The sequence below is a fragment of the Ambystoma mexicanum genome, chromosome 4p, assembly GCF_040938575.1.
Source record: "Ambystoma mexicanum isolate Mex_15411 chromosome 4p, UKY_AmexF1_1, whole genome shotgun sequence".
NCBI classification, from domain to species: domain Eukaryota; kingdom Metazoa; phylum Chordata; class Amphibia; order Caudata; family Ambystomatidae; genus Ambystoma; species Ambystoma mexicanum.
This window is the reverse complement of record NC_090927.1, coordinates 1,198,659,088-1,198,672,465: the sequence shown is the minus strand read 5'-3', so window position 1 is coordinate 1,198,672,465 and position 13,378 is coordinate 1,198,659,088. Positions and strand designations below refer to the sequence as shown.

Below are 13,378 nucleotides of genomic sequence, written 5' to 3'. Positions count from 1 at the left end.
GATTTTTTGTAATTGTTTTTTAGAAATCTTGGACTAATAACATTGCCCTCACTTTGGGCTCTCTTGAGCACCATGTGAGGTATGTCTAACATGAATTACAATCTTCATCCAGTCTCAGGATTTTGCAGTGCCCCCTAAGGATATCATAGATGACCTTATGATGAGCTGAAAATTTGGTGACAAAGTGCACACGTTCCTTGGCTTGTTTGGTGGATGTATTTTTGAGTGACAGTAACTTATTCCCGTCAATTGTTTTACCAAAGGTTATGGCTGTATTTATGTCTTGGGACCTGTATCCCCTGTCCTTGAATTTGTTGGCAATTGTAGTCCACTCAAGTTCGAAATCATTTAAATTGCTACAATTCCGTATAAGTTAGTTCAATCCCATATCTGATGTCATTCAGTTTTTTCTGGTGAAGGTTGATTTAGGTCCCCGGTCCAGATGACAAAAATATCATCTATGTACCGTTTCCACAGTAACACATTGCTCTACAAACTGGCGGGACTTGGGGCCAGTGTGTGCAAGTTCTCGTATTCTCCCATAAAGAAACTCAAAAGGGTCGGAGAAAACTTTGCTCCCATGGCTTCTTCCCTTTTGTGGTCTGCAATATGATCCGTTTAACAAATAGTTATTGGAGAGAACAAAATCAAGCATTTCTGCCAACATTTTCCCAAATAGATAATGTAATTCGGATGTGTGAGCCAGTATTCAACAGATGCCCATGCTAGGTCATGTCGAATACTGGTGTACAGAGCTTTGACTTTGTATGTCACCAGAAAATAAATGATGCTGCCACATGTTATGCAATGTGTTAAGTATATCCATAGAATCCCTGGTGTATGATTGTAGTTTGTAAACCTCTTCTCGCGAATGTATATCAATATATTTGGAGATGGGTTAGGTTACCCAACATGATCGGTTTCATGTCGGGCACGGGCTGGAACTCTTTGTGGACTTTCGATAAACAATAGATCATCAGCATGTGAGCTGGAGTGTGCAAGAGAAATTCTCTAATCTTTTCCTAAGATCCCATATTCGCACATGAGAAAGGAAGTCTGACCAATCAGAATCCGCCTTTCCAATGTGCGATTCTGCATTCACGAAAAAAAAAGCAAAACTAAAATGGCTGCCGCCATTTAATTAGTAAAAGGACTAGATCCCTTTTTGGAATATCGCAGCAATTTTAGAACAGGTTTTCCATCGCTGCCGTAATCCAAAAAGGGACCCAGTCCCTTTTCTATTTGTATGGCAGCAGCCATTTTTTTCCCCATTCGACAGGAGATGGGCTTGCGCGGAGCTCATCTCCCATCGGAAGGGGGAAAAAGAAAACTATTTGCACCCTGGTAAATCCCAGGGTGCGAATGGCTTTCACGCCCCAGCTGGGGGGAGGACACAGGGTTTACAGGCCTGCAGCCCGAGCTGAGGCCAGAGCTTTGCTCGGACCCACAAAGCCCAGACTGATGGGCCGTTAAACCCAGTGGCCGCCCCCACAGCCAGGCTGTGCAAGCCAAAATAGTGACACTTCTCAAACGGGAAAAATACTTCTCACAACGAGAGTAGAATCAGCCTCTAGTTTGGAGTAACAGTCTGGTGTTAGGTAATTTTCTGCAGCAGCAATATAAACAGTATTCAAAATTACTATATTGCCATCTTCATCGGCTGTTTGAAAACTACCGACTGGTGTGTAACCTAACTTAACTGTATTCGTTTAACATACATGTGTGGTTCTCAAGTCCAAGTGTCCGGTTGCAACAACACAAGTGTTCCCCTTTCCTTGTTAATTCAGCCTTACTGCTTGGTCAACACTACTTAACTGAGTTGCTTTTCTCAACCTTGAAATAACCATTGCGAATAACCTTGCTAATTTGAAGATGGCTTTCCCAAGTCTTACTACAGGTGGTGACTTTGAAAAACCCTAACAAAAAGTGTTCACATTATTTTTGGAGATTGCATCTAGATAAGTTTGATTATAACTGGTGTGTACATTTTGCTTGATATTTCATGCTCTTCCATGGACTTAATATCGCAAAAATAAAACTGCACTGTAGCAACAACTATAAAAGTCAAGGAATACTATAAAGAAATGTTATCCAATAAGAGCATGCATTAGCACATGTAAATGGTCCAGACCCATGTGATTCCTCATTTTTCAACTCCCACAAACATGGCAGGAGAAACACAAAAGTGAATACAGGCAAGAGGATGAGAAAACTTGCAAAAAACAAAATAAAAAGAATGGTATTTCTCTTACCTAATGCTTCCTTTGTGTTAACAGTGGGTGAAGGTTGAACTCTTGAAGGTGTTGCATGCACCAATCCAGTTGATGTGTTTGGTGTAAAATGAGATGAATTTCCAAATATTAATGAGGAATTGGCTACAAGGCACCCTACAAAAAACAATTTAAACACATCTGATTACCTTTCCTTTGTCCAATTACACATGAGCAGCCCTCCAGATAATGTTTTTGTCACCTAGGTAGCATTTTGCATTACAAATGTGCCGTGTGCATGCTTTAGGACATTTGGTGAAATACTATTATAATTGAAACTCTTATCAAGCCTGATTTAGAAGACTGGCGAATATAAAGCTGCTCACTTGCAGCAGAATTATTTGTCCATGTTTGCAAAGATGATGTAGGCTGCAAATTTATCAGTGAACTGCAAGGGTATTTCATACTGTATTTTCTCTTTGTTTCAGAGGTTTTCGATGTGTTAAAGTTTAATGAAAGCCTTCCAGCAAGCAGTTGTGATTATGAAATGCTTTTAGTGTTAAATACAAATGTGTGTTTTGTACAGTGCTAAAAGATTGCTTGTGTTTGTGTGCTACTGCCTGAAAGGGGCCAGTCAATATTGTTAGCCGTCTCAGCAGAGCGAGAGATCAAGCAATGACTGGGGGGCATGTGGTCTGAACCTTGCCGTAAGTGTCTCACCGTCATCCCCCTCCTCCACTCCCCCAAGCAAAGTTTAAAAAACATGGTTAGGAGTGAAAATCAAACAGCACTTTGATGAACCTGAATACCTAGAATGAAAAGGCAGCAACCCCTCCCAGCACACCTAGCAACTAGTTTAAATAAAGGCCAGGAGCAACCCCTCCCAGCAGACCTAGCTACTAGTTTAAATAAAGGCCAAGAGCAACTCCTCTCAGCAGTGCTGTATATACTTTTAATGGGAATGGCAGTGCCAATACTTTGCAACACTTGTGCTTTATATGTAGGCAGAGTATGCCAATTTCTGAGCTTAGCTGCTGTACCCTTTCCATGGGCCAGTTCCAACTAGTTCTCAGCACGACTGTTATATGTTGTGACAGTACCTGCATTTCTGACAGAGCTGCTGTAATGGTGCTTTACCAACATGTCTTCATTAAGAAACTGAGTAAGTGCAATGTCTGAGCTCTTTATTCCATTCACCAGAGTGGGTGTGATATACATTGGTGGACAGTGTGAGAAGACCCTCAATCATGTGCTTCTCTGACATCTCCCTCTACCATACCAGACTAGTTTCAAAGGCACCATCCTCATTACAAATCTACTGATTTATGTGTGGGATAGTCAATTCAAACCAGCCTAGAGCTTGGGGTGAGAAGTCATGTAAGGTGAGCGTTATTTTAAGCTGCTACTGCCCCTTCCCCCCCTTACTCCCCCAACAACCTATGTGCATTTCATAGTCAATAGCACTGGGTAGTAATTTGCTGGGAGCCATTTATCTCCTGCTTCTAACCCAGGAGAGTGTTTAACTTGAAATCTAACAGCTACCTGTAGCTACCTCTGACTCCTAAGGCAAAATGGTGACTTACAAACATTTGCATGTGACATTACTTTGAGTATTAGAGAATCTTAAGAACTGTAACAGTGAATACACATTTCAATAATGGACAAAAAGTTAAAGCAGCATCTCCTGGCACTCCTGCAGTATCTCCAGCCTACAGGGCGATGCACAGCAATCATGAGCTGGAATTCACTCCAGCACGTGAAATCTGAATTTTTAAACCTGTAGCATGTCAGAAAATGTAGCTCAATGGGTTTATAATCCTGTTGCATAGATCAATGTTTAACCAGCTGGCTGTAATCTTGTCAATAGCTCAGTGAGGTAAGGTGTCTGCAGAAGAGAAACGTTTAAAATCCAGAGTACATAACAGGTTTGAATTGTAGCAGAGCTGATCTACCTTTCCACTTATCAAAATATTCAATGGTTCAGAACACATGTCTCATCAGGGCTGTTATACTTGTAATAGTGCACACTGTAGGTAAAGCATCTGCTGGAAGCAGGTGAAGCATCTGCTGAGACAAATCTCAAGCGTAACTAGATTTGTAAATGGAAAAAGCATTTGCAGCTTTTTGAATAAAAGAAGGAACAACCTAAGAGATGAACAAGTTACTTACTGACTGGTAACGTTCTTTCGACTGGATATTCCTCCCATGTATTCCTCATCTTTGGATATTCTTATCTTGCCATCTTTGTTGTTTTTGATAAACAATTCTCGGCAGAGGGTGCTGTGCACGATGCCGTGGCGTCCATGTCCCTCAAGGGCCGCTGTGGCGTGTTAACGTCACTAGTATAAATGGCTTGTGACGAGCCCGTTGGTTTCAGTTAGTTTTCTTTGTTGTATAACTCAAGGAAGCATCCAGGCGAGCCCCAGACTGCAAGCTCTTAGTAAACGCAAAGAGTAAATCACGCAAATTGTACAGCGGGGTAGGCTGGGAGGGGCGATGAGGAATACGTGGGAGGAACATCCACTCGAAAGAACTTTACCAGTTGGTACACAACTTGTTCTTCGAATGGATTGTGTCCTCCCATGTATTCGTCATCTTATATAGACTCTCAAAGCAGGGATAATTTTGGAGGTGGGAGTACTATTTAGTCTCATGAATGGAATGAAGTACTGCCTTTGCAAAAATGCCTTCTTGGGAAGAAGAGTAAGCAGTAATGCTTAACGAAAGTATGAATTGACGACCAAGTTGCAGCTGAGCAGATATAAATTACGGGGACTCCCCTCTGGAGAGACGCGCAAGTTGCCATGCCCCTTGTGGAATGAGCCCGAAGCCCTTCCGGGGGTTCCTTTCCAGCTAGCCTGTAACAATCGCCAATAGCTAGAATAACCCAGCGGGATATGGTCCGTTTTGTCACCGCTAATCCCAATTTGGGACCGGAATAACCCACAAAGTGTTTGTAATCCTGGCGTATCTTCGCCATTCTCGCTATTTAAAATCTCAGAGCTCTATTTGGATCTAGTCTATGCAACCTCTCCTCCTCCTGGCACAAATGAGGAGGAGGGTAAAAAGTCAGGAGTGTTATTTTTTGTGACAAGTGAAAGTCAAACTACTTTTGGCAACAAAGACGGTTTAACTCTAAGGACTAGCATTCTAAAAGGTAGTATAAGGAGGTTGGTTTGCATGAAGGAGCCTGAAACTCACTAACCCTGCGGGCTGATGTTCGTGCCACAAGAAGAGCAGTTTACAATGTTGAAAGCCTTAACGGGCAGGAATGTAAAGGCTCAAACGGTATACATGTTAAAACTTCAACACAATATTCAGATCCCATGCAGGGACATGAAATGGTACTGGAGGGTACACGTTAGTGATTCCCTTCAGAAACTGAACAATTAATGGAATCTTGAAATAGGAAACCTCTTCAGGAGCGCTTAAAGATGGAAAGCACCGCTAGGTATCCTTTTATTGTTCCAATCTGGAGCCCCAAATTGGACAGATGCAATAGAAAAGAAAGCACCATAGGAGTGCCACACTGAAAAAGGTCGACATTCTTGTCCTTGCACCAGTTACTAAATTTATTCCAACAACACCGTTACAGGGATTTGGTTGCTGGCCTTCTGGCCGAAAGCAAAATCTCTATTAGCTCATCCGGGAAGTCCCAATCCTTATATCTCAGACTCTCAGAAAGCATATATGAAGGCGGAGTGTCTTGACCTCTGGATGGAGAACCCGATCTTCCTCTTGCGAGAGAAGATTCTCTCTTTGTGGAAGACGTATTGGAGGGCAGATGGACATGTCCAGAAGGTCCCGGTACAACGTCCTTGGGGCCCAATGCGGAGCAATTAGGATCATGGTTTTCCTGAACTTTCTCAACCTCCTGATTACATGAGGAATCACAGGGACTGGAGGAAACGCGTACAGTAGTGGAAATTCCCAGTCCACTACGAACGCGTCCCCTAGAGCTCCTCTTGGAGGAAATTCCCTTGAGCATTACTGATCGCACTTCCGGTTGACAATGGTCGCAAACAGATCCACTCGAGGGGTTCCCCAAAGGGTGAAGATCTCTTGAAAGACTTCCTGAGCTAGCTCCCACTCGTGGGATACCATGCTCTGCCTGCTAAGAGCATCCGCCGCTGTGTTCTGCTCTCCGGCTAGGTGATCTGCCGACAGATTCCTTCTTGTATTGCCCAGAACCAGAGCTGCATTGCCTCTCTGCACAGTGGTAGTGACTCTACGCCTCCTCTCTTGTTGAGGTAGTATATGGCCACTGTGTTGTCCGTCATTATCAGAACATTCTTTCCCCATACAGAGGGCAGAAAGGCCTTCAGCGCTAGTCTGATTGCCCTCGGCTCCAAAAGGTTGATGTGTAGTTTGGACTCCGATGGAGACCAAAGACCGCTAATTGTCAGTTTGTTGGTGTGGGCTCCCCACCCCGTGAGTGAGTCATCCGTCACTACAGATATCTCTGGCCATGGTTGCCAAAAAGATTGTCCCTTGAGAAGATGGTCCTCGCAAGCCCACCAAATTAGGTCTTGGGCAACTCTGCTCGGAACTTGCAGAAGATCCGACATGTTCCCTGAAAATTGGGACCACTGAGTCCTGAGAGCCCATTGAAGGTATCTCATTCTCAATCGGCCCTCTAGCTCCAGGAAAATGCAAGACGTCATGAGATTGAGCAACCTCAAATAAATAAATAATTGAAGGCCGGAAGATGCTGGGCATTTTGAAACTTCGTTACCATCTGCAGAATGTGTTGAGCTCTCACCACCAGAAGTGAGGCTTTCCCAGGGGAAGTATACAGGACTGCTCCGATGAATTGGAGTTGTTGGAATGGTATTATATGGGACTTCTTGTAATTGAGGGAGAAGCCCAGTCTGTGGAGGTAGTGGCATGTTATGCAGAGATGTTACTAAGCTTGCTCGGGTGAACAAGCCCTGATCAGCCAATCGTCTAGGTAAGGGTATACGGGAATCCCCCCTCTCCTGAGACTCGCTGCCACTACCGCCATCAGTTTGGGAAAACCCTTGGGCTGAGGTCAGCCCGAATGGCAGAACTCGAAACTAATAATGAGAACCGGCAACCTCAGGTACTTTGTGCTCGAGATGTATTGGCACACAAAAGTAAGCATCCTGAAGGTCCAATGATACCAACCATTCTTGGAGTTGGAGAGCCTGAAGGATCTGAGCAAGGGTAACCATCTTGAACTTGTCCTGCCTGAGGAACTTGTTCAAGTTTCTTAAATCCAAGATGGGTCTCAATCCTCCGTCCTCCTTGAGAATTAGAAAGTAGGCGGAATACCAACTGTTGTTCCTCTCCGCTACAGGTACATGTTCTATTGCACCTTTCTCTAGCAGGATTAAGATTTCGTGCACAAGGACCAGATCTGGAATTTTGACAGAGTTGGTTCCCGGTGGATGATCCCAAGGCCTTTTTAAGAAAAGAAAGGCAGTAAACTTGAGCTACTGTTTCCAGTGCTCAAGCATCTGAAGTAATGTGCCATTCGTTCAGATGCCGAGATATTCTGCCTCCCGCCTCAGAGTGGCTTAGAGGTGGCTGCAGCAGCGACTTTGGGCAAAGATGCCACTGCTAGGGCTGATTTTGCACCCCTTCCTCGTCCACCACGAGGGAATTTTCTTTGTCCTTTCTGTACGGCCCATACTCTTCCTCTACCAACTGAGGAATAGTAACAGAAGGAACAAGTTACTTACCTGTAACTGTTGTTCTCCAGCATGGGTCTGGCATGGATTCACATGCTCATGAATATTCCCCGTCGTCAGGCTGGGAATCCTCGGTAAAGAAAAATCAGTATCAGTTTCGTGTCTGTCTTTCGTAGTAGTAACCAATCACTGATCTCTGCGTCATACTGACCACAGCCAATGACTGCCCTCTCCCTAAACCCCGCCTCCGGCAGCCATCTTCAGATTTGGTAGCACGTGAAGTGGCAGTATGACCAAGTGAAGAGCCGCAGAGGGGTAGGCGGGAGGGTTCACATGTGAATCCATGCCAGACCCATGCTGGAGAACAACATTTACAGGTAAGTAACTTGTTCCTTCTCCAGCATGGGGTCTGGCATGGATTCACATGCTCATGAATATAAGAATACATACCAGTACACACATGCACAACCACGGGAGGTGGCAAAAGGCTCAACATTAAGCAATACAAAAAATTCAACATTAAGCATCTCTCACCACCTCACCAGGCTCACCTTAAGCGAACAGGTTGCGCAGCACTGCTTGGCCGACCCTGGACTCCGCCCTGGAATCCTGATCGACGCAGTAGAATCTCGTGAAGGTGTGCGTCAACCTCCACATAGCAGCCCTGCAGATGTCCAGCAGGAGCACACCAGATAAGAATGCCGTAGTAGCAGCGATCCCTCTGGTCGAATGGGCTCTCTGACGGCCTGGCAGCGGTCGGTTAGCCAACCGGTGGCAGTGCATGATGCAGCCGGAGAGCCATCTGGAAATAGAAGACTTCGAGAGAGCCTTCCCTTGATTCACAGGTCCAAAGTTCACGAATAGCTGTGATGTCCTCCGAAAACTCTTTGTGCGGTCCACGAAGAACTATAGCGTTCTAGCCACATCCAGCGAGTGCAAAGTCCTCTCGGCCGGCGACGAAGGAGACGGGAAGAAAACAGGTAACACCAGGGGCTCGTTAAGATGGAAGTCCGACGGCACCTTGGGCATAAAGGAGGGGTGCGTCCTAAGCACCACCCTCGAGGCATGGAAAGTCAAGTACGGTGCTTTGCAGGATAGGGACTGGATCCCTCCCACTCGTCGTGCGGAGGTAATGGCCACCAGGAATGCAGTCTTCCACGACACAAACTTCATCGGTGCGGAGTGCATCGGCTCGAATGGGGGCCCCATGAGCCTGGTCAGCACCACGTTAAGTTCCCACGCCGGGGCCGGGGCCTTCACCGGCGGGAACGACCGGAACAGTCAAACTCTTTTACCAGTCGATGGGACCACAGGGACGTCTGTCATGTGGTTCTGGTATATCTGGAGATCGCTGCCAGATGAATCTTAATGGAGGCATGTGCTAGCCCAGCCTTTGCCAGCGATAGCAGGTACGGCAGCACTTGAGGGGCCGTAATCCGTAGGGGGTTGATCTTCTGTGCTCGGCACCAGATGGAGAACCTCTTCCACTTATGACCGTAGCATTTCAGAGTCGAGGACGCCCTGGCCTTTGCAAGAACCTCTCTGCAAATCGGCCGGTATATCGTAGCCTCCAAACTCTAGCGCTGCAGAAGCCAAGCCTGCAGGTTCAGCGACGCCGGGTCGTGGTGGAAGATGGCGCCTCCTTCTCTGGAGCGAAGGTCCGCGTCCGGCGACAGCTTGATGGGAGGGGACGTTGACAAGTCCAGAAGGTCCTGGAACCAGATCTGCCTCGGCCACACCGGTGCGACGAGGATCATCCTGCACCGGGACCTCTTGAGCTGGTTGATGAGTCGAAGCAGCAACGGCAACAGAGGGAACGCATACAGGTATAGGCCATCCCAGGGGAACGAGAACGCATCGCCCATGCTTCTCGGCTGGGGAAACCTGCTGGCGAACCTCTTGCACTTAGAGTTCGTCGCTGTTGCGAACAGGTCGATTTGAGGTTTGCCCCATCATCGGAAGAGTTGATCCACCTGATCCTGGCGCAGTTCCCACTCGTGACACGCGCGCAGCTCCCTGCTGAGCGAGTCGGCGATGCTGTTTCTTTCTCCTGCCACGTGGAAGGGAACCAGGAACATCCCCTGGGCGACCGCCCAGTGCCACAGATCCTGTGCCTCCTTGGATAGGGCTGGGGATCTGGTGCCTCCATGCTTCTGTATGTAAAACATTGTCGTGGTGTTGTCCGTGAAGATCCGCACCACCTTGCCCTTGAGCGACGGGAGGAACGATTTGAGAGCCCAGAACACGGCTCGGAGTTCCAGGACGTTGATGTGCAGGAGCCTCTCCTCCGGGAGCCAGAGGCCTCTTGCGTGGAGATCTCCGGTGTGGGCGCCCCAGCCTTCCAGAGAGGCGTCCGTCGTCACCGTCTCCTGGTACGCCGGCGTCTGAAAGTCCTTGCCCGCCGTGAGGTGCGCTCGAACGCCCCACCACCGAATCGCCCGCCGGAACACCTCGTTGAGGGGGACCCTGTCTTCGAAGGTGCCCGTCGCCTGCATCCATCGGGCGTCGAGAAATTCTTGAAGAGGGCGCATCCATAGTCTGCAGAGGCGCACCAGGTAGATGCAAGAGGACATCATCCCCAGGAGGGACTTGATGGACCTCGCCCTGGCCACGTCCGTGGCTAGCAGACGCTGCACTTTGCCTAGAATGGTCTTCGTCCGTTCTTCCGACGGTGCCGCCAGGCGCCTCACTGCATCGAGCTTCGCTCCCAGAAACAGGGCCACCTGCGGCGGCACCAGGTGGGACTTTGGGTAATTTATGGCAAATCCCAAGTCTGTGAGTAGCTGGACGGTCCTCGCAGTGTGTTTGACGGCGAGTTCCCTCGGCCTTGAGCGGATGAGCCAGTCGTCCAGGTAGGGGTAGACGTGAATCCCCTGCAGGCGCAGCCACGCCGCCACAGGTGCTAAGCACTTAGTAAAGACCCTGGGGGCCGACTTCAATCCGAACGGCAGTGCTCTGAATTGGTAGTTGCGTCCCTGGACGACGAACCTGAGGAACTTTCGGTGACTTTTGAGGATGGGAACGTGGAAGTAAGCATCCTCCAGGTCCAACGACGATAGAAAGTCGCCTTCCTCCAGCTGTCCCAGCACGTGCTGGAGGGTGACCATCCTGAACTTTTGTGACCTGATGTATTTGTTCAAACGACGAAGGTCCAGGATGGGGCGCCAGCCGCCCGTCTTCTTCCTGACGAGGAAGAACCTTGAGTACACCCCGGAGCCTCTTCGGGACAAGCTCGATGGCGCCTTTCCTGAGCATCGCCCGTACTTCCAACAGCAGTTGCGGGACGTGATTTTCCTTCCTGGCCACAGGTGGAACGTGAGGGCACTTCTTCAGGAATTCGATAGAGTGTCCTCTTGCCAGGGTATCCAGCACCCAAGGGTCGGTGGAGATGGACTTCCACACGCCGACGAACTTGGCGTGTTTCGGTGGGGGCCCGAGGCCACGGCCAGTTCAGTCTGCTTGGAGGTGGTGGCCTTGCCGCCCTGGCCACCTTGCCAACAGCGGCGAGGTGCTCCCTGCTTGCCGCGACCCCTGTAGGCCTCCTGAGACGAGGAGCGTGCCGTCTGGCGGTAGGACGAGCCACCGCTGGATCCCTTGGAGGCATCCTGTCTGCCTCCGGAGCTCCGAAAGGGCCGTCGTTGCTGAAGGGCTCCTAGGGCATGGGCCGTCTCTGTGTCTGTCTTTATGGCTTGGAGGGATTCGTCCACCGCCTTCCCGAACAAGTTGCTGCCGTCGAACGGCATGTCCAACACCCTGGTCTGGACGTCCTGACGGAAGTCGGTCGCCCGGAGCCAACCACGGCGTCGTAGGAAAACACCGTTGCCCAGCTGCGGAACCCAGTATCGGCAATATCGGTTGCCACCGTTATGGCGTGGTCCGACGCCACCTCGCCTTCTTGAAGTATTTTCAGGGCCTCGGACCTCTTGTCATCCGGCAGGAAGTCCAATATGGGGGCCAGCTTAAACCAGAGCTCTCTGTCGTAACGGGCCACGATCGCCAGGGCGTTGGCCGCTTTGATCGTCGTCGCCGCCGACGAAATGACCCGCCGCCCCATGGCGTCCAACTTCTTTCACTCGCCGTCCGGCGGGGAATTCGACGTCGAGGCTCCTGACCCCGCCGCTTTGTTCTTCGCCGCCGCCGAGACGACCGAGTCTGGCGTTGGCTGGGCCCTGAGGCACAGGGGAGCGGTTTCGGGGACCCGGTACTTCTCGTACCGGTCCCGTTTGGCTGGTGCCGTGGAGGAGGGGTTCTTGAGAACCGACAGGCCCTCCTCCCAGATGTCATCGATTAGAGGCACCGCGATGACAGTCTTCCTCTTGGCCTCCCGGTGCTGATAGAGGAAACCTTCCTTTTTCTGCTCCTCCGGGCAGAGCTGGAACAATTTGGACGCCCTGGCGATCATGGCGTGGAATGAGCCAATCTCGTCGGGTGGCGAGGCCCGTGCGACGGGAGACCCGTTCCGTCGTCATCGCCCTCAGAACCCGTCGTTGAGCCCATCGCACCGTCATCTCCCGACTCGTGGGAGGATGAGGAGGGAACTGTAGGCCTTACGGGGGCGAGTGGAGGAGAGGGTTGGGTCCTCCGTCGTTTGTTCTGAGGACTTCCCGACGGGCCAGGTTGCGGGTCCTCCGGCCTGGGCCATGGTAATCTCGTCCTTATCTCAGAGCATAAGGACTGGATCGCAGACAAAATGGCCGCCGAGCAATCCTGAGGCCTAGGTTCCGGCTGCGCCGGAAGGGAAGGCTGCTCCTTCCTCGCCATCGTCGTCTTCCTCGGTTATCTCCAGGGGATCTTCCTTACGGGATCAAACCTTCTTGAATTGGACTTCGAGATTCCTCACGGCCTCGGTCAGTTCCTCCTCCGAGGCTGACTCCGAGCTCGAGGAGGCTACCGTGCCCCCCCCCCCCCCTCGCTTCTTCCATCATGGTGGCCATGACGATGGGCTGAAAAGAGGATTCCCTCCTTGGTGGTAGGGAAACTCTAGTCCCGGAGGCAGTCTCCGCTGGCAGGGTCTCTTCCGGCTTGGCCAGAGTCGCCGCAATCGCCTCGATAGAGGCCTTTGCCTGCTGGGTAGGGGCCTTCACCACCTTAGGTGCGTCCCGGGCCTTCTCCTTAGGGGGAGGGGTGACGCCTCGCTCCCCCTCTTCCGAGATCGGACGGGGCTTCTCCCGAAGCTTACCCGGGGTCTTGGACTTCCTCTTCCCCGAACCGGAGCGCTGGCTTGTGGTTGACGGTGCCGGGGAAGGCGCACCCTCGCTGGCGACCGAAGAGCCTGACCTTTCGGCGTCCCGGAGCCAGCGGACTCGCGGCGCTTGGCCTGGTGTTGGGCCCCCGTCGCCGGGGCGCCCGCACAGGACTTAGACGCCCGCTCGGACCCTTTCTTCTTCTTCTCACCCGTTGAGCCCTTCTCCAACCAGCTGCCGAGACGGGATCGACGGTCCCTCATGGTCCGCTCCGACAAGTTCTTGCAGAACTGGCAGTCCTTCTCTACATGAGTCTTGTCCCCATGAAGAC

At 50.2% G+C, this 13,378-nt stretch overlaps 1 protein-coding gene across 4 annotated transcripts in view; it reads right to left on the bottom strand.

Annotated features, from left to right (window-relative positions):
* The window catches only part of BUB1 (BUB1 mitotic checkpoint serine/threonine kinase), a 1,594,853-nt gene that overhangs the window by 825,532 nt on the left and 755,943 nt on the right, over positions 1-13,378 (bottom strand). For all 4 annotated transcript variants that reach the window (XM_069606846.1, XM_069606848.1, XM_069606845.1 and 1 more), the window contains one exon: positions 2,253-2,387. In XM_069606846.1, the coding sequence (XP_069462947.1) occupies positions 2,253-2,387 (135 nt within the window). The remainder of the gene's footprint in view (positions 1-2,252; positions 2,388-13,378) is intronic.